General features: G+C 40.7%; 1 protein-coding gene across 5 annotated transcripts in view; it reads left to right on the top strand.

Moving 5' to 3' along the window:
- LOC144053300 (IQ motif and SEC7 domain-containing protein 1-like) overlaps positions 1-21,136 on the top strand; it is a 58,502-nt gene that overhangs the window by 7,596 nt on the left and 29,770 nt on the right. The window contains exon 1 of one of the 5 annotated variants that reach the window (XM_077567654.1): positions 10,487-19,524. The exons of the other annotated variants lie outside the window; for them this stretch is intronic. Coding sequence (XP_077423780.1) covers positions 19,445-19,524 — 80 coding nt within the window. The 5' untranslated portion in view covers positions 10,487-19,444. Of the gene's footprint in view, positions 1-10,486; positions 19,525-21,136 lie in introns of those variants that run through there. 5 annotated transcript variants of the gene reach the window in all.

Raw genomic sequence — 21,136 nt, 5'->3', positions numbered from 1 at the left:
CATCTTGTCGAGCTGTGGTCTAACCAGCAGCAAAATTTCCGTTTTGACTTTTGGTGGGCTTCTACATCAACAACTCCAAATATGAGCACCCTGGCAACCGGTCATTTTTACATTGTCTCGCAACTGTTTCACACTGACCAAGTGCAGTGTGAAAAAGGCTTTAGTGTGTTGCCGTCAATCACAGCAAGAGTGCTGCTCCTTCCTGCACCATGCGGATATTGTTGTTGAGTATTCCTATTTTGGAATGGACGTGGGAATGGGGTGGAGTGAGAGACCAACTACTGCTTCCCAACCTTGATTGAGCCAAAGCAAATAGTATTTTACATTAGACAAGGCTCATGGCACCTCACCAGCCTATATCACAAAAAGCATGTATACCTAAATACTGAGACATCTGGGCCTGTTGAACACGAAGTTGTTAATAAAAGTCATTCACTCCCAGCCATTTTCACTTAAGCAACCCCCCGTTTTAGCTGTTTTACTAGATTTTGAGGCCCACATAATATTGTGTTCTATTGCTAAAAAACATGGAAGCTACCGAAAAAAAGTCTCTTCTTTCACCAGGAAAAAAAGTATATTTGTATCTGTTTCCGTTTTGCAGCAATTAGAATAAAGCTATGTTTCATCATTATTCGCAAACCTGTTGAAAACACTGGGGAAAAGAGGTTGTTGCAAGATGGCCTTGGTTGATCTCTTATACTCTTTTGCCACCTGCTGGCCGTTTTTTGTAATAACTACCATTGCTTAAAGTAACCTCTTCAGGTCAGAGGCTGCTTCAAAGCCTTCTGTATACTCTAGCATATAAAACCATAAACTTAAAAATATGTTTTTGGGACCATGACAATATTAAAATAGTGTAAAAAACGTAAACGTATAAAAAATATATATATGTTTTTTGGGAGCAAATAAGTTATATAAATGAAAACAAGTTGATCCACAGGTTAATTGTTCCTCCTGCAAACAAGTGGAAGATAATTGTTCTGCCTGTCACAATACAGCATTTGCATAGACAGATGAACAATAAATATTATTTGAAGACACCACAAATATAGGGGTACTTGACACCCCATAAATTCCTTTATTACTGCCTGTAGTGTATTAATAATGTAAACCATAAATATACTGTACCACAAACTATGATCCCAAACCTGATTACGGCAATATGCTGTAAACCTTTACATTGCCTTTAGGAAAAATAGAGATTATTCCAATCCATTTTAAATGCCGGTACTCCCCTAATTCGACGTTTGACCAGCAGCCTGTTGTGCAATGATTGTTGACAACAAGTGAATTAGAAGCGCTAACGTTACACTTAGCTGGTTGCTCTTCACTTGCAAGATTAACGTATCGTCCTGTGTCATCATCAAACTCATGCTTAGGAAGTAGGTTGTTACTTGAGAAATGTTATTTTTTCACTCAAAACACTCATCAGTGAGTGTTTTACTACATGGATCTCTATATGGGGTCATGTCAGCCTAGTAAAGAACAAACTTGCCCTAAGCGAGTGGCAATGCAAGATGGCCGCCACAGGCTTCACTTCTTTCTTACGTCCGTGCCGTGTCAGCCTGCGAATCCACTTCTGAGTCTGACCGAGGTCCTTTATTAAGCTTTGAGCCAAGACAGCATGGTCGTGTTTTCATTTCATTTTCTTAATTCAAAAGCTATGGTTGTACACACGTTCGGGTCGGCTAGCATCGGGCTGGTGATCGCTCACATCACACTACTGTGTTACAGGAATCACTGACATGAGCAGTTGATTGTCGGAAAAATTCGGACACGATGCCGCACAGACGAGCGCAGTCGTCGACTGTCATCGGCCGCAGTCGTCACCACTAGCTTAGTTGCCTGGCAACGCGATTTTTCGGAGCACCCCATCAGGAAGTGAACGTTGTCCCGTGCGAATCGCCGGCGCCTCCTTCCTTGTAGCGTCTGACACTAAGCACTGGTCATGGCGCATGCTGTTGCTAGGCAACTGCGAACAGCCCGCCGCAAGGAGCGCGCTCGTCAACGTGCGCTAAGCGTGCGCGAGGCTCGCTAAATGCTGACAAGCGTGGCTGGCTTCTCCCAGGCGGCTGAAATGCGGCCGTGACTCATTCAGATGACTTTCTGTCGTCCTCCTCTGCGGCTCCCACGAAGAGAGCTCATGTTGCCAGTCATACATTTTTTTGGTCATGTTTCTCCAATCACGTTTCAGGTCATGTTTTGTGTGTTTGCTTTATTTGACCTAACTTATTTTGTACATGCCACTCTGTTGAGCATAATTCAAAGCTCCATTTTTGCCAGATGTACAAACTTAGGTGGTTTTGGTTATAATGAAGAAAAGTGTGGAAAATGGCTAGAAATCAGCACGTAAATTCATCTTTTATAAGCTTTATAGCTAAATTTTTACTGTCATCATTAAATGTATCCAAATGTCTGGAACTTTATTTGTACCAAATATTTTAAATGAAAAAATACAGTATGAAATGTGAATATAATATGAAAAAACTAAATACTGGCCTCAGGTGGCCAAGGCGTGCACACTAGAAGGAGCACAATGTCCACTGAAGCGAAGCAAAAAATGTGGCAAAACTGTTGACTTTATTTACATTCTATTTAAATGTGTCATTACTGAATGTTTTAAAGTAACATATTAATCTTATTGGAAAAACACAAAGAACATTTTTTGCTGTTTTCCTACTGGGGAGGCTGGAACGGTTTAATGGCATTTCCATTCATTTCAATGGAGAAAGGTGATTTGAAATATGAACGTGTTAGGAGCATGGTCTCGAAACGAACTAAACGCATATCTCGAGGCACCATTCTACAGCCATGATGCAACGCAGTGTGATGACCTGAATCCAAACCATGTCCTAGGTTAGCCCTTTTGTGGACTTCCTAAGTGGATTTTCAGTTTTGAGCATGTTATTCACCTTGACAAGTATTATATTGGAAAGCGCTTGTCTTTGATGAACATAAATGCATTTAAAATCAACTGCAAAAGCCAATGTATGACGTCAATTGGCAAAGATGAAAGTGCAAAGGGCATTTTCCCTATAATTATGTTTTGTTCAGGGTGTACCCTGCCTACTGCCCGAAGCCAGCTGGGATAGGCTCCAGCACCCCCGCGACCCTTGTGAGGAAAAGCGGTCAAGAAAATGGATGGATGGATGGATAGTTTTGTAAACAGAATGTCATTTTGATTCAATATTATTTCTTTAAACTACAAATTTTTTTGTCAACGTTAACTATAGCAAACTCAGTCTGTGGCAGGCTTTTTGCCAAGGATCAAGAGTTATAAAGCTATTTTGATCCATTTACTTGCCATAATCTGTGTCTCGCAGCGGCCCATCCTTATGCCTTTCATATTGACACTTATGCTGCTGAGTCAATGGTGAGCCCAGCAATTTGCCAACTTTTTCTGCCTCGCTGGGCTCAAGACAATAAAAGCATTTTTGTGGCGCATTTTCGTGGCATATGGGCACTAATTTATTTTGCACTTGGTGCGCAGGTACTCTGGAGACACAACTGCATGCAAACACTAAAAAGTCAATTTTCCATAATGCGTCCCCTTTAAGGCAACAATCTCACAGTTGAGCCTTGGTGGAGGTCTGCTCTGTCTTTTCTTTCTCTCTGTGCTCATGTTTGCAGCCTCGTTCCAAATACAACACAAGTGCACATCTCTTCATACGCCACCTCCACATACACGCACACTGTGTCTTCTATTAGGCCGCATTCAAATGAGACACAAAGGCGGCTGGTGCTGATGGGAGGGGGTTGTCATGGAAACAGTCCAGCAGGCTCATGCAGATCAGCGTGAGCGTGAACATGGCCGCCAGCCTGCCAGCTAGCGCTTCGACTCGCTAATGTGCATTCTGAGGAAAGCTTCCTGGTGGCCATTCTTGGTACTGCAATGAATTTGTTAACACACACATAACCTTGTGGTGGAGGTGTCTATTTAGGAGGTATGTCTATTTATAGATCAAATGTCCTAAGTCAGTGATTCTCTAACTATGGGCGTCCGCAAGCCTTAAATTGGGGGTCCGCAAAAATAATTATTGTGTAGTTAGTACGTCCACTATTCGCGGGGGATAGGGACTAACTAGGCCAGCCTGCCAATACTGAAAATCAACATATAATTGGCGTTCATTAGGAACGCATGGAAATATTTTTAAAACGTTTTCCACAGAAGTTGGCTCACCCACAAAAAATTGGGATGCAAGTTTAATTTGTACAGTGGCCACACCCGTATCTCAAATCATCATCATGAAATAAATGAAAATATGATTAACCCATTCTACCCTCAAAAAACACCCTTTTTAATGAGAAAAACTGCACTCAAGGACTGTACCTAATGCATTGTCCTTCCTTGCTCTTCTTCAGTGGTATTTATTGTCAATTGGCAAACCAAAAATAATTGTACATTACTGCCACCAACTGATGTCCTTCCACTGCAAGGAAACCAATATGAATTGATGGTGACATATTTTGTGACGTTTGCTGCCATCTAGCGGTGAGGTCTAATGTGTGCTCGCAAATGTTTGTACTTTGAGGAAGACAAGTCCAAAATAATCGTTAAAATCATGTTTTCTATGTGCCCCCACTCATTTAACTCATTCACTGGCAGCCATTTTCACTGAAGCAACCCCCTTCGCTCCCGGCTGTTTTACTGGATTTTGACTAATTTTGCAAGGCCCACAGAATATTGTGTTCTATTGCTATAAAAACATGGAACCTATCAAAAGAAAGATTTGAGTCTCCTCTTTCATCAGGAAAAAAATATCTAATACTATCTGTTTACGTTTTGCAGCAATTAGCATTAGAATGCAGGGAGCCCTTGAGTTACGTCCGAGTTACGTTCCTAAGCTGGCGATGTAACCCAGATTTCGACTTAAGTCGAATTTCACTGTTAAAGTCGATATTTGTATCACCGATTTTTCGTGTTTCCGCACGGACATTCATTGCTGACCGACGGCAGAGCGGAGCTAATTCAAACGTAAACATGGAAATATGACGCGCCTGTTGGCGAGCCGGCCTGTTCGATGACATCCGTTGCTGTAAATAACAACAACACAACTTTAAATAACTATAAAATGGCGTGATTACTGTGGGAAATTAACGAAAATGAAGGTGCTACGGATGAGGCACGGGCGCCGTAAAGTCTAAATGACATAAATCGCATACGACTTAACTCGAGGACTCCATGTATAGCCAAGTTTCATCAATATTCACAAATCAGATTTTTTTTAAACGGTGGGGAAAGAGCTTTTTGCAACGTGGCCCTGGCTGATCTCTTATACTCTGCTGCCACCTGCTGGCCATTTTTTGTAATAAGTAACCGTTGCTTTAAGCGACCCTTTCAGGTCAGAAGCTGCCTTCTGTATGCTCTAGCGTAAAAACAACAACAACGTAAAACACGTATAAATAGGTTTTTAGAACGTTTTTATACGTTTTTGGGAGCAAATGAGTTAAACATGGTATTGAGATGAATACAAATGAATTAAGCATCAAAATCCATCCGTGTTTAGCCATCTCAGAGAAACGCCTGCAAACCTCACATGACCAAACCCCGAAAACAAGTGAGCCACAATGGTCCTGATCTGACATTTTTTGACTTGACTTTCCCCTATAAGACACACACACACAAATCTAACCAAGGTATTGGTACAATAAGGTACTGCTCTTAGATAGAATAACTGGGGAAAGGTTCCACAGCAAATCTTAAATGATGATTTAGAGTCTGGAAAAAATGTCTTGAGTCTCGCGTGATGCCATCCATCATGTCATTTGAAACTTTTGTGTGTGTTGTTGTTTGCTTTTGTGAGACTTGCATTTGTGTGTGGGTACAAGTGTGCGTTCGTGTGCAAGCTGCCGTGGAAACTAGGCTAGCCAATATGAATAGCGATGTGATGGATCACCTCTCTGAGGTAAGCAGCAAGACGGCACCCTGGGGTCCCAGTGTGTGTATGTGTGTGTGTGTACTTGCACATACTACATTGTGAGGACCAAAATATGCCTTTAACCAACAGATTGAGGACATTTTTGTGAAGTGAGGAAATTTTGGCCGGTCCTCACAACTCAAGACCTCTTTTTGAGGGTCAAGACTTGGTTTTAGAGTTTAGGTTTGAATTACGTTATGGTTGAGGTTAGGGTAAATGACTAAATGCATTATGTATGTCATCTTGTGTGTGTGTGTGTGTGTGTGTGTGTGGGGGGGGGGGGGGGGGTCTTGTTTTTGTTACATAGTGGGGCCAACATTTCGGGATTTCACAGAGTTGTGGGGCCCACCTGTCCATGTGGGGCCATTTTGCTGGGCCCCACAAGTTAAGACCTCTTTTTGAGGGTCAAGACTTGGTTTTAGAGTTTAGGTTTGAATTGGGTTATGGTTGAGGTTAGGCTAAGGAATAGGGGTAGACAATCGTTTTTGATGGTTGGGGTTAGGGGAAGGGGCTAGGAAATGCATTATGTCAATGAGATGGCCCCACAAAGATAGAAAAACAAACGTGTGTGTGTGTGTGTGTGTGTGTGTGTGTGTGTGCGTGCGTGCGTGCGCGCGCGTGTGTGTGTGTGTGTGCCTTCATCTCTGCCACATTATGACCCACCTACCCCCGGTTCAACTACCATTGTGGGGACCGATTTGTCTTGGTTGGGGTTAGGCAATCAATTGTGATGATTAAGGTTAGGGTAAGGGGCTAGGAAATGCATTATGTCAATGAGATGTCCCCATTAAGATACAAGGTGACACAAAAAAACAGGAACTTTTTGAACAATCCAATCAAACCAAGAGTGATGGAAGAAAAATATTGTATTATAGTAATAGAAACCTGTTGGATTTTTTTTCTCTTTTTTTTCTTTTTTAAAATTGCTGCCTGTAGATGACATCCTCCTGTACGAATCCATTAAAATCTGCTGTTGAAATTCCTCATTGACCGTTGCAACTCTCAGCTGTAATAGCTGGGATTCCATCATTGTTTGATCGTAAATGGCATGTTTTAATGTTTCAATTACTATGAATAAAATATTTTCTTCCGTCACTCTTGGTTTGATTGGATTGTTTGGAAACTCTTTTTTTTTCATGTTGTTGTTGGCTTTTGTGCGACTTTGGAGGCGTTCGCAAAGTCAAACAGCAGCAGTGAGAGTCGGCTATAACGCACACGCAGACCTTGTTACCGTGACAACATGTTTTTTGATTTTCCACGGTTGCCCGTGACAACACGACTGGCCTCCTTTCTAGAAGTGCAGTTCGCCTTCCGACTCTTTATGTTGTCAATCAGTCTTCTTCGTTTTTGCCAGCTAATTTAAATACAGGTACGGTACCGGTCCAGATGATAATGATGATTATCTACGCTGTACTTTTGTTAGTTAGCTATACTAACACATTCACAATCTTATTTTGAATGGTCCTAAACCAGTCTCCGCATTGTCTGCTACTTTATTATCTCATCTATTAAATCCATAACCAGCATGAAGCTTGTCATTGATTGACCAGCTAGTGACAATTCCGAACATCCGGCATATGTGTTGTTTCCGCAATGCAACACAATACAAATACTTCTTCAAACTGCATATTTTTTGCTTTTGCCTGTGGCTAGCATACAAACCAGGCAGTTTGTTATAGTAGTCAAACGACATTTCAATAATTTCATCACATTTTGAAATCAAAATAAGGCTCACAAATCTAATTACAATCAACTAAAGTTCGATGCTATTCAATGAGCGGAGAGTTTGACCGCCATTTTGATTTGTGACGTAAGCAACGTAAGCAGTGGTTAGCAAAAGTTAGCTAGCCTGTCTTTGCGGTTTGTTATAGTTTTTGTGTTTCTTATCTTTTAGTTGCAAAGCTTGCATTCTATTTTTCCATAGACTGGAAATCCAAACTCACTCGTGGCTTTGCCGCCCAATCGCATTTCTGAGGCGGGGTAAACCTGAGCTAACAGACAGTGGAATGAACCAATGAGTGAAGAGCGGACGCGACGTCAGAAAAACGACTCGTTGAAGTCTCTTTTTTTTTTTCCGCGACCGACGTGGCGGCCGTGGCTCAGGGTGTAGAGACAGTCGTTCAGTAACCAGAAGGTCGGCTGTTCGATCCCCGCTATCCCCCAAGTCATGTGTCCTTGGGCAAGGCACTTCACACACACATTGCCTCCAGTGTTACTCACACTGGTGTATGGAAGATGTGAATGTTCGGTGGTGGTCAGAGGGGCCATAGGCGCACACTGGCAGCCACACTTCTGTCAGCCTGCCCCAGGGCAGCTGTGGCTACTTAAGTATCGTACCGCCACCACAGTGTGACTGTGTGAATGCATGAATAATGTATCTATTCCATTGTAAAGCGTCTTTGAGTGTCTAGAAAAGCGCTATATAAATCCAATGCATTATTATTATTATTACAGTAGTGAATGACTTATGTCATTGTTAGGGGAAAAACTTGAAGGTTCATGGTGTCATGAGTTTTGATTTTCGAGCAGCGTTATAAATCAGTAAGCTCGCCGCTGTTGAAACGACTTGCGGAGAGTGACATTGCTCACGAACAGACAAATTTGATTGTCCGGCCTGTTTTCGGCCGGTGCCAAATCGTTGTCTAATTTTTCCTGCTTTGATTACAAACATAATCCTTGAATCCAAATGTACAAATCTCCAGCGTTCCCTTCATGAGGTGGCTTCTGCACTACGCTACATAGCATACTTGTGGGTTGCCAGGTTTGCGTCCACTACACACACAAAATATGTCAAATCCAAAATTTCAAAAGCAAATGGCAATTGAAAATGCTGACTTCCAATTGTGAGACTCAACAGGTCATGTAGTTCAAGTCAAGTGGAGCCTTCATGGAAACAAAGTCAAAGTCAAGTGGAGTTTTTTTTTTTTTAAGTTTTAACCAAGCGAGTCCCTTCAGTCCTAAATTGACAACTTTAGTCTAACTGGAGGCGAGTCATTTGACTCCAGTCCTCCACTTCTAGTAAACAACCCAACCTACTGTATGTATGTTTGTGCATCATCCTCCCTCTCACTGTACACGTAGCTCTGTGATGCTAACGGCTAACTAGTACTAACTAGATTGACTGTGTGCTAACCATGAGCTGTCTGCTTGTTCTTTCATACACACAGCGAACCACGTTGTGCTACTAATTACGAACACAGTTACACACAGCTAACTCAAGACCGTGCGCCGATGGCTACGCTTCTGCTATTGAGTGTGTGCTAAGCTAATGTTGACGTAGGTGTGCTTTTTTGCTTTTAACATGACTAATTATTGCAATATAGCTGTGCTAAGCTCTGACCGTGCTAATGGTGTTTGTTTGTGTGCTTGTGTGTTGTCGTTATTGTCGTCTACCTTTCTGTGTTTGTTCCTCTCTTGACTTTATTTTCCCTTCTTTTCTCTCCTCTGGCCCGCTCTCTCTTCTTCCCTCACTTCCTGTCTCTCTAGCGCCCCCGCCTCCTCTTGTCGTCCGTCCAGCATCACCACACCTTCCTCCTCCGCCTCCTCCTCCTCCTCTCTCTACTCGTCCAGCCTCCCTCCTAACAGCCACGCCTCCTACCATCAGTACTGCTGCCCCGCGCGCCTCCGCCTGCCCAAGCCTCCCTGCGCCCTGCCCCCCGCCAACAAGCACCACGAGCAGGCAAGGTAAGGGCCACAGTCACCCCCCCTCCTCCAAACCCTCCCTCATCCCCCGGGTGGCACCCACTCCTTCCCAGTAGAGACCAAACACCAAGAGAGGGTGGGAGGTGGGATTTTAAAGGCTAATCTGAGAGTCCTCGTCATTGAGCATTTTAGTCGACAGGGGTGGGCAAAGGATAGCCTGCTCCATTCTTTAATACGGCCCATCGAGCACTTAAGTTATTATAAAGAGTCCTGACATGGCGAAATGCAAATGTGAGTTTGATTTCATTTATCTCATTAAACAATTTATAAAGTGATTAAATAATTCCAAGAAATTATCTTAAATTGAATTACAGTATAATTAAAATCAAGTAATTTATCAAACAAAATATGCATTAATTATTTTTTATTCATTCATCTTGTTAAAACATTAAAAACTATATTTATTGTTATACTTGAAATAAAACTAAAGAAAAAAAAACTTGCGTTGCATTTTTCACACATTGATATTCGAGATGTTCTTTTCCAGCTAAACAAAACAGTGGCGTCTACATTGAATGAGTTTGCCATCCAGCTATTCTTGTAGCATGCTAATAAAGCTAAAAATGACATAGCTCAACCACCTGCCGACTGAAGGTGATGACCCAATGCTAAATGCTAAAGCTAAACTTAACAGACTTTCCTGCTAAGTTTAGTTTTAGCATTTAGCATCCTGTTGGCCTGGTTGACCTTTCTCCACATACCCACGTAATAGATATCAAACTAAACTTTTGTCTCAAATCATACTTTAGTCTTATGATTGATCCCCCCACCCACACCCCCCACCCCCCTCGCCTTCAAATCCCCCCTTGCACCCGGCCATGACCCACACGTAACATCCTTGTCTTCCTTTGTGCGTCCTCACTGACATTTCCTTTTCTTTCCTTTTTCTTGCTTGCTTTCTTTCCCTTTGCTTTTTTCCATGGTCTCTCTATTTTGATTGTCGTTCTTTTTCTTTCTCTTTCATTTCTGTTTATGTTCTTTCCTTTTCTTTTTTGGCTTTCATTTATTTCCCTTTCTTATAATTGTTTCTGTTTTTTGCCATCTTTTTTTCATTTCTTTGTTGTATTTTTTTGTTCTTTATTCACTACTCTATTCCCCCTTTCCTTCCCTTTTTTCCTTCTATTGCTTTTTTCTTTCCTTTGTTTTTCACTCCATTCTTTTCCTTGGATTCAATTTTTCTTTTATTTTTTTGTTCTTTCTGATTTCTGTTTCTTTCTTTCTTCCCTCTTTCTTTCTTTTCTCTTTCTTTCTTTCCTTCCTTCTTTTGTGACTTCCTTCCTTTCTTTCCCTTTTCCCTCTTTGACCATTTCATTATTTCCTCCCTTCCTCTTTTCTTTTTCTCATTCTCATTTTCTTTTTTTTGTGTCTGTCTACCTTTTTCATTTCGCTTCCTTTCTTTTTTGGTTCCTTCCTTTATTTTTGTTTCACCTTTTTGCTTTCTATTTGCTCTTTATTTTATGTTGGTCTGTCTTTTGCCTTTTCTCCCTTTTTTTCATTTGTTTCCCTTTTTGTTCCTCTTTTTCATGTTTTTCTTTGCCTCTACTTCTTCACTCTCATTTTTTTCTTTTCTCTACTAATTACTTTTTATTTTTATTTGTTCTTTCTTAATTTTCTTTCTGTCTGTCTGTTTTTATCTTTTTCTTCATTTGTGTCTGTTTCTCTTTTTATCCTTCTTTTCATCTATTTTGTTTTGTTTCTCTTTCTCCCTTTTCTTTCTTCCTTGCTTTTCTGCTGCCGTCTGTCTTTCTGTCCGTCCATCCATCTGTTTGTCTCTCAGAGAGGAGGAAGATGATGACATCGCCCATCAGTTCTGTTGCCCCGCCTCCGAGTGCAGTAGCCCCTCCTCTAGGTAACCAGGGGCGACCATCAGCCCTCAACGCCAACCCCCATACAACTCCCGACCCCCGTCTCCGCCCCGCTGCCCAACTTAACTGACGGAAGATGGCGTTAAGCCAATCACGAATTCTAAATATAGAAGCGATGAAAGCGGGAAAGTGGAGCTTCCCCGACGGAGAAGACAACAACTCGGCTGCTCAGCTTCTATTTGTTCTCAAAGCCATGAGCAGTTTTCCCATCGAAGAACATCATATTCCGGACGGGATGCTTTCTAAGCAGTGCTGCGGGGTCCGTCCCGCCCGCATTCCGTGGATGCTCGCAGTGCTGCTACGAGCTAACGGCAAGCTAGCAGCAAGCTAATAGCTCTCTTGTGCACAAAACATCGCAGACAAGCGCCAGCCGCTCCAAAGGACACCCAACTGCTACTAGCGCGCTTGCTAGCCGGACGTAAACAAGCAAGCACTGCTCGGCTCAAATGCGGCAAGGGTTCTCCTAGCTGCTTCCTTAGAAAACAACAACATTGACTTATGTGACTTTTTCTTGTTTGGAGCCAAACATGTGTACATGACTTTTGATTTGATCATGAATATATGGTCTTGTGATTTCCAAGAAGAATTCAGAAGAAACATTTTGCTGGTCCAAACAATGGCTTATCGACACACTTCCTCCATGCTCATCCTTCCCTTACATTGTGGCAATTTCATGTTAAAGTGGAATGAAAGCCCAAATTACCACCACTAGTTTAAACACGGTACAAATGATGGTTTGAACAAAGCATTGATCAATTCTCAACGATCCAAACATCTTTCACAATAGAGGAGTGCTGTTGCATGCCTCTGTGTTGACACTTAGCCAAAAGTGGCCTCAGGTTGAGAAAGAACGATCAATATCGGACTGGATTTGGCACATTGTTTGGACCGCTAAAATGGATCATGTGTGGTTGGGGGAAAAAAGCCTAACTAGGAGTTTCAAAAGGTAAAATGTGTGTTTCCTCTTCCCGTGAGCGTGAAACAGACCATCAGCCACTCAAGACAAATAAACACATCCTTCAGAAAGATTCTTCTTGCTCTCATCTGGGAATCCCAAAAAGAACATGTAGTAAGCATCATTTTCATAGCTCATTTTGTTGACAAGATTTTACTGCTGAGCCCTGTTGAACTCCATTGCTAACCAAAACGGCAGCACCTAGCGAGGCAAGACGTTTAGAAGAAAGTATGAAATCAAAATCAAGTTTAAAGGTGACATACTGTGCATTGTTTTTTTTTTTTCACAATTTAATACACTTTCCATACGTTTTAACACGTCAGTGGCACGATTTTGTCAAAATACTCCAAAGATCAAGAACGATAGACATATTTCTACTGGATATTTCTTAACACAGTGAAATGATCTTACTTGTATAGTAATAGCCCAGCGCTACCCACTCTCATCAATTTTACAGCGCAATCAAGTGTTGTGAATAAGAAAGCCAGTGCTATTCTCCCAAAACCGTCAAGTATCCCTCATAAATGCATCATTTCACCACCAAGCTGTGGAATTATAATTTTAGCCCACCAGCAACCAAGTAGACAATTTAGCAAACATAACATTTCTATCAGAAGCTTAAGCTGGTAACCACGTTAACTAATTCTAATCTGTGCTAACACTGCAGCTCTGATAACACGTGATGGCTGATCAATCGACATCACGCTTATCGGTTCAACTTTATTATATACAAACCCTAAAAAGTCAATATATCCCCTTTTAAGAACTTTTAAACCTTTTAAAATCTTATGTAAAGGAGTGTAAATCCTAAATCCTGTCACGTGTAGGTGCCACCAGCGATGTACGCTGTGGCCACACAATGTGTTTACCAAAGAAGAGGAAGTTGACACATTAGGAGTCGGACACACCATGGAGGACGTCTTTACAAGACGAGGTTTTATGAGGACACGGTGTCTAGCTCCGCCCTTTTGGGACCCTACCACTGCGCTTGGTATCCCAACAGCATAATGATTTGGATCAATTGGTCACAACTTTTCTCAATGAAAACACAAAACGCAACTGTCAAGGCTAAAAATAGGTGACAATGTGATCGTGTTAATAATGATTATTATTTTTACATAGGATAGTTTGAAGGCTTTCTTAGAATCATATTGTTTCTTGTGTTTCATTGAACAGCCCTTTTTGGGGGCCTCAACATGCTTGAAAATTCCCCAATTTAACAAGTGTGTGTATCCTGGTGAAAATTGGTGTATTTTAGTGGTCGCCAACTGAACTCAGTTGCGCCCCCTGCTGAGTTAGAAAAAAATAGCACCTAACACCAGTTTCACAGATCAACTCGAAATTGGGTGGACTAAAAAGTCTCAAGGAACCCCACCCGCAAATGAGTAGGAAGCAGCGATTTTGTAATTGATATGTAAGGGTAGAAGACTTGGTGGTGGAACTTTTAACAAGATTAGCAAAGAAAAAGTGGACTTGGTAGGGAAAACACAAGGTGAAGCTAGGTGACAAAGGCCAAACAAGAGGCATGTGATCTGACATGTATGCCAGGTTGGACAGTACAAAAGGAGCCAAATATCTTGCCAGGTTGGCCAGACAGAGAAAGAGATAGAGATGGAAATGATTTGCAGCAGGTTAAACAGATTAAGGCTAGAGATGGAAATGTGTTGCCTGGTGCCAATTGATGCGCTGGATAGATTAAAAGAAATTAGCCACGATGCATCATTGCATTATAATAATTGAAAAAATGATGGTTGTATTAACGATAAGTCAAAAAGAAAACAAAAAACAAGACATGGGCATACTTTGTTTAATTTAGCTTTTTGTGCATTTAAAGCAAAGGCGGGCAACATATGAGTCGCGGGCCACATACGGCCTACATTCTTTAATCCGGCCCACTAAGCAGTAATCAAAAGTCCTGTAATATTTGTTGCATTTATGTAATTCTATTTTTATCCCAACATTGGTTCATTAAAATTATTTCATATAATTAGTTAGTTTTTTAAATTGTAAATCATGTTTTCAAGCATCGCAAAATAAGCAATTGTACATAAACTAAGTATTTTATATTTCATTTAAAGATTTATTAATATTAGATTATTATAAGTTAAATGTAAACATTATTTAGTATCCAAATAAACTGATATATATGTATACAGTATATGTGTATATATAATATACATATGTATGTATATGTATATGTATATATGTATGTACATGTATATATGTATATACAGTATGTGTATATATGTGTATAAATGTATGTATGTATAAATCTCTGTTCTGTAAATTGTGTCCTTTGAGCAAAAATTTGCGCTCCCCTGATCCCCTAATACGTGTGTGTGTGTGCATGTGCGTGTTTTCATCAACATCCTTCAGGCCGCCATCCAAAGCGTAAATGCTAACATACTAACCACAACAACATATCAGCAACAGCAACGAGTAAATGTGTTTTTGATTTGATTAACGGAACCTCAATCCATAACAGAGTGATATTGGTAACATATGGGGCACTATTTTCCTGCCCAGCTCAGAATTTCTCTCCTCGATCAAATCCGCCACAACTTAGACCTGCTCTGAGTAGGGCGAAGGGCGAGTCACCAAATTGACCGTTGAAGCACGGTCTGCCAAATTCCCAAACATGTCAACTAGACGTTCCCTGGCATGAAAATCAAGATACGTCAGTATTTAGGCTGAGCGCATGTGCGTCTGTCTATGAAGATACAGCACATGATTTTTGACAAGCCACTGTTCTTTAAAAGTTACTTGTTTATTAGGATTAAGAATAAAACCGCTCTAAATATCCACTTAACATCAGCTTGCAATCACTCTGTTTTGGGGGACAGTCCATCATTTGCCGTGCAAATGCTGATAATTAGTTTCCATGACGACCAAGGTCGGCGCTCGGGGCTAGTGACAAAGCAAAGGCTACTACTAGCACAAGAGTCTGAAGAGGAAGCAGACATGAAAGCATCCTTTGTATTTTCCCTGGTGGAGGCAGCACTTCATCGCCAAGCTTCCCAATTACACTTGAAGTTTTTTGTTTTGTTTTGTTTTAGAGTTTGTGTCATAGATGAGTTTGGCTGTGTGGTAAAAAAAAATTCTTACACAATATAATCTAAAGCAAAATACCAGCTTTGTGGCTTTTCTGAATGTGTTACATCTACCTAGTTTTGTTGCTAATATTTAGTTTCAAATGAATATTAACAAAAATATGATGTGATATTCTAATAATTTTGTCTAAAATGTGACATTTCTACTCTTATTGCACTTCAGCCAAATGACAACATGCTGCAACTAGCACACTAATATTAGTGTTTCCTCTTGTAAGGAAAACTATTCAAATATACTAGACAATTTTAAAGCAATTGATTTCGCATAAACATTGCCTGAATAAGATAGTGACAATCAGGGTAAAGACAGAATTGAATAAAATTGTCCCATTGTCAATATTATTATTATTATTATTCACTTTAAATATAAATAATAGTACAATTGTATACCATAGAATAGTATTCCAATAAAGAAACTTTCTATTCATATAAATCCCCACATCTTATTTTAAATGTAAATTTGAGCAAAATTTGCACTCTTTGCTGTTATCGCTAAATATTTATGGTGTGGTTTCTCTTCGGATGCATGTTGCTGAAAATATGCGACAATTTCACTAAGCCAATGCCCCATTAGCAAGTGAGTAAAAGCCAAACACAGCAAACATGCTCCAACGTCAACCGCAATAATAACTTTGAGCTTCTTAAGTTGACACTCCAACATTGTCGCTAGCTCGCCAAAATAGACTTATGCTGCATGTGGTCAACAAAAGATCGTCAGGTGCTAACAACCGCTAGCGAGGTAGCTAGCTTGACAATGATAGTAAAAATAAAACACTCAAGGATTATTAGCATTGATCATTGATTGATCACGGTAACACAGTCACAGCCTCACTGATTGGTTGCCAATACTTTTATTTAGTGTATTTATTTGTATGCTATCAATTAAAGCCATGGACAACTTATAGTATATTCCGAAATGATTACAGCCGCTTTTATAATGTCACAGTCTTATTCCATATCGCTGTAAGAAAACGCAGACAATTGTGGCAATATTCTGCCTCGCTAGGTTCTGCGTAAACCCTCATCGAAATGGGTATTAAAGGCAAATTGTCCCACTTTCCTATATAGTATCAGAGGAAGAACAACAGTTGTAGAGAGCAGGGGATGTGACGTTTAACAACAGCACTATTGTGTCACATAACATGACGTGGACTCCGTAAAACTGAAGTCGCTGAGACAGTTTAAAGGGAAAACGCAAATGTTGATTTTGGTAACATATTCAAAGTGGCACAGAGATATGCTAACTTCCTTAGCATTGGCTCGCTATGTCGCTCTTTGGTTTTCGGAGGAGGAGCGACGTAATGTGAGAGGAGGAACTAACTCATTCAGGCTAAATTATTATTTATTTATTTTTTAAATGAGCATTAATGCTCCGCCCCACCCCCAAAAAACTTTGAAGTGTTTTATTTTTACTGTTTATTATGATTATTATTTCACTTACATTTTCAAGGGAGACTTTTACCATGAAAGTCACTGTACTTGCTGCAGCAAAACACACACACACACACACACAGTCATGGTATTTCATTTTCAGATTCTCAGTGTGTCCTGATCATACAGTATGTACTGTAAATAGTTTTTTTGTGAATGATTTGAAGCGAACGTGACCTTGGATGCTACAATACAGTATATTATATTCTTTTAAAAGCAGTTCACAAGAAGAACTATGATGCAATGAAAACATGCAGAATGTCGGTGAATTGTTCGTGTCTGATGAGGATCAAGAGAATGATGGTGGAGGCTCAGATTAAAGTTATGAAGAAATGATTGTTGCTTTTAGTCTTGAATCACTTGTTACTACCCACAATCCTTAGCTTGTTCCCCTGGAAATGTAACACACGCATGCATGCACACGTCCCCATCTACTGCCCAAAAAAAGAAGTACCACAAAGAGCAGGACTACTACTATTTTCCAAACTGAATTAGGAAATACAACCTTGATTATGGAGTGCAGTTTGGAAAAAGAAGTTCAGTATTGCCTAGATTAGGAATTACAGCCTGGAACAGGAAGTAACAGTTTGACAAGAACAACCCGAAGCACTACCTTGATCAGGAAGTACCAGTTGAAAAAGGAAGTACTTCCTGGATTAGGACGCACAGACTGAAACAGGAAGTAGCACCTGGAACAGGAAGTACCGCCTTTCCTTCTCAATCTAAATGCGTCGACTGGAAGGAGGCACGGCGTCAGATAATTGGATTAAGGTTTTAGAGGGTTTGGTGAGTGACTGAAGGGAGAGGAAGAGGGGAAGTCGGCAGAAAGAACCAAGCCACGCATTCACACGTCAGCAACCACATTAGAACATGTCTACCAGGAGCAGGAAGTACAGATCGAAGTACCACCTGATCAAGAAGTAGCACTTGGATTAAAAAGCTCGATTTGCGTCAAAAATACTGCCACAAACAAGAAATGTCGGATAGAGAATAAAGCCAGGAAGAAAAAGTACCGCCAAAAGCCAGAAGAAGGTACTGGATTTGGAGGACACCTAAAACAGGAAGTACCATCCGCCTGTATAAATAACATCAGGAAAAGGAACTATTACATGTAACAGAACGTACTGCCTGCATCTAAAAGTAACAACAGGATTTGAAAGGACTATCTGGACTTGGAGGTACAAATTTAAACAGGAAGAACCTCCTGGATTTTATGACCTGGAGCATGAAGACCCACCAGGATTAGGAGGTACAGTACTACCTGGAACAGGACATACAATAAACAGCAGGGAGTAGCACCCGGATTTGGAATAAGGCTTAGTATAAGATGCACCACATGGACTAGAGGGTACCGTTTCCGACAGAATGTACCACCTGGAACATGTAATGACCCATGAATTAGGAAGTACCGCATGGGACAGGAAGTTCCACCTGGATTTTGAAACATGGAACAGGATGTACCCCTCAATTAGGAAGTACCACCTGGAGTATCACAAAAAACAGAACTACTAAATCCCCACCTTTTTTTAAAAATAATAGACGTCCCTAAGCCTCGAGCCACAGTTCGTTGCTCAAACTCCATTGGTAACCAAAACAGCAGCACTGTTAACAGTCTGTCAGACATGTCATCCATCCATGTCATCTTAAGCAGGTTGGGAGATGATTCTGATGGAAAAAAATAATGATCCAAAAACGTGACTTTTGCACAAAATAAAAATTTCTATCAATTAGCGTAATATTCTTCTTCTTTTTTTTTTTTTTTTTTTTTTACATTTTTGTTCTTGCAAGATTATGACTTGGAGAAAAAATATGAATTCTTGTCATTTATTTATTAATTTTTTCAAAGTCTGTTTTTAGAAATTACTATTTTCAAAAAAATACTATTTTTTTCTATAAGGAAAAATATATTCCGAGTTAAAAGTTTTTTTAGAAAAACACATTTAATTCTCCACGACTTAGTCTGTTGCTGAGCAAAACAGCAGCCCTGAGAAAATCATGTATATGTGCTCTAAGATGGATGAAATGAGATGATTCTGATGATGAAACAATTGATTTCTAAATATAATATACAAAATAATTCTCTTAATATTGTGACAATTTTACAACAAAATATTATTTTTTTTAAATGCAAAATGATTTTTGAATTAACATTTTTCTTGAAGAAGATTTTTCTCTACCTATTTCCCAAAAAGTGTTTGTGAGCTAGCCCTTCTCAATGTTACCAGATTGTGACCTAAAAGTTACACATTCCCGCCCCCACATCGTGTTTCTGGGCTTTTGGAGAGGGCGTCTTTGCGTTCCAGTAGACACTGACGTGACCGCTCCACAATGTTGTGACACTCCAGCTGGTGTGCCTATAAGATGAACCTTTCTCCACATCTGCAGTTTCCTTGAAGGATATCTGCTGACGTTTATGAACGCGCCATCTAGACTAACCCAAACGTACGAGCGGGGATTCCTGGGATGTTTTGCATTTCAGGCATCTGCAAGCTTTGCCCTTCGTTTTGTCTGCGCTCCTCTGGATCTTGGTCTCCCTTACACAGGTAGGACACATCGTCCTCATCAGGGTGGAGGGCAAGCTGGAGTTTTTAAACAGCTAGAACCCCCCCCCAAAAAAAAAACATAATTATTGAAAAATGTTTTTTTTTTTTTTATCTCAATGATTATTCACAGCACAGCATCCCTCAAATGCTGTCATGTCTTATTTTGCGGATACGATCAATGATGCCATTGATCGATCGGCAAATCACGACATTACAGCCGATCACAGATTTTGCATAAAAATGCAAAATTTCTGCCAATCTAATCAAGCTGATCAGTGTAAAGACTTGATGTTATGCTGTTGTCACTAGACTAGAGCAGGCTAACTAGCCAACCAATATGGCGGCCATGTTAGCGGGGGCAACTGTACAATCAAAAGTAAATAGAAAAGAAGGAACATTAGCTTAGCATCGCTGTAGGAGCGTGTGGTATCTATCTATTCATATCTATGGCTGTTGTCAACTGAAGCGATTTCTCGTCATGTCATATGTGTACGTGTCTCACAAACATGGTATTTTTGGAGCAGTTTGGTTTCTTTCTTTTTTTGCTATGCTCTTATCTATGGAATCCAATTTTAACAGAGGTGGGGGGGGGAGGATGCTATTATCGCAAGTAAGATTAGATCAACTTCAAAACTTCCCTAAGAGCTTTTTTAAAAAATATTTATTTACAATAATGGAACTCCTTCCTCCCAGTTAGTCCATTAAATCAATGTTCCACACATTTGCTTGCCAATACATCTATCCATCCATTAGCCCATCATGTCAACTAATGTATCATCTGTCCGTCCTTGTTCTTCTTCCGTGAGGTCAATTGGCAAACCATCTTAATGGCACGTTACTGCCCCCTATTGATATTGTCCTTCAACTGCAAGGAAACCAATGTAAATTGATGGTGGCTGGATGCTGTGAAGTGCAATGGCGCTATCTAGTGCTGGGGCGCTGAAGTACATTCATATCTCAAATATTGCTGGCATGTGAGGCCGAAGTGCTAACCGCCATCACGCTGTGGTGTCTCGTTTGCTCATTAAATCATACTCGACCTTTGTCGGTGATTTGACTGTGTGTGTGTGTGTTCTTGTCTTTCTATGTTTGTGTTGGGCCACTCTTGACATTTCACAGGTATTTAGGGGACATTTGGGGACATTTTGGCCACTCTCCATCAATTAGCTCCTAGCATTTGACTGTGTGTGTATGTATGTGTGTTCTTGTCTTCTTAGGTTCGTGTGCCGCACCTTGGCCACACAGTATTGGGGAGACTTGTCTTTATGAGGACATGTTGAGTGTGCGTGTGCGCGTGTTCTCGTCTTTCTATTTTGTGTTCCCCACGAGAAAAACGCCACATTTGGCTCCTAGCATTCGACATTGTGTGTGTTTGTGTGTTTTCTTGTCTTTCTATGTTTGTGTGGCACCCCGTTGACATATTGGGGAGATGCACACCTGCCTTTGTGAGGACATATTGAGTGCATGCGCATGTGCAGCGGAGAGTGAAAAATTGAAAAGCAGGCACGTGGTTGGCTGTCAGCAACGTAACCATGCGTCTGCGGGGCGGGTAGGCTGGGGCGGGGCAGGGCTGGGGGGGATTGCGTGTCGGAGGAGATGGGAGCGAGGAAGG

This window comes from Vanacampus margaritifer, chromosome 1 (assembly GCF_051991255.1).
Source record: "Vanacampus margaritifer isolate UIUO_Vmar chromosome 1, RoL_Vmar_1.0, whole genome shotgun sequence".
NCBI classification, from domain to species: domain Eukaryota; kingdom Metazoa; phylum Chordata; class Actinopteri; order Syngnathiformes; family Syngnathidae; genus Vanacampus; species Vanacampus margaritifer.
Note: the sequence above shows the minus strand (reverse complement) of the source record. Positions and strands in the feature narration are given on the sequence as shown.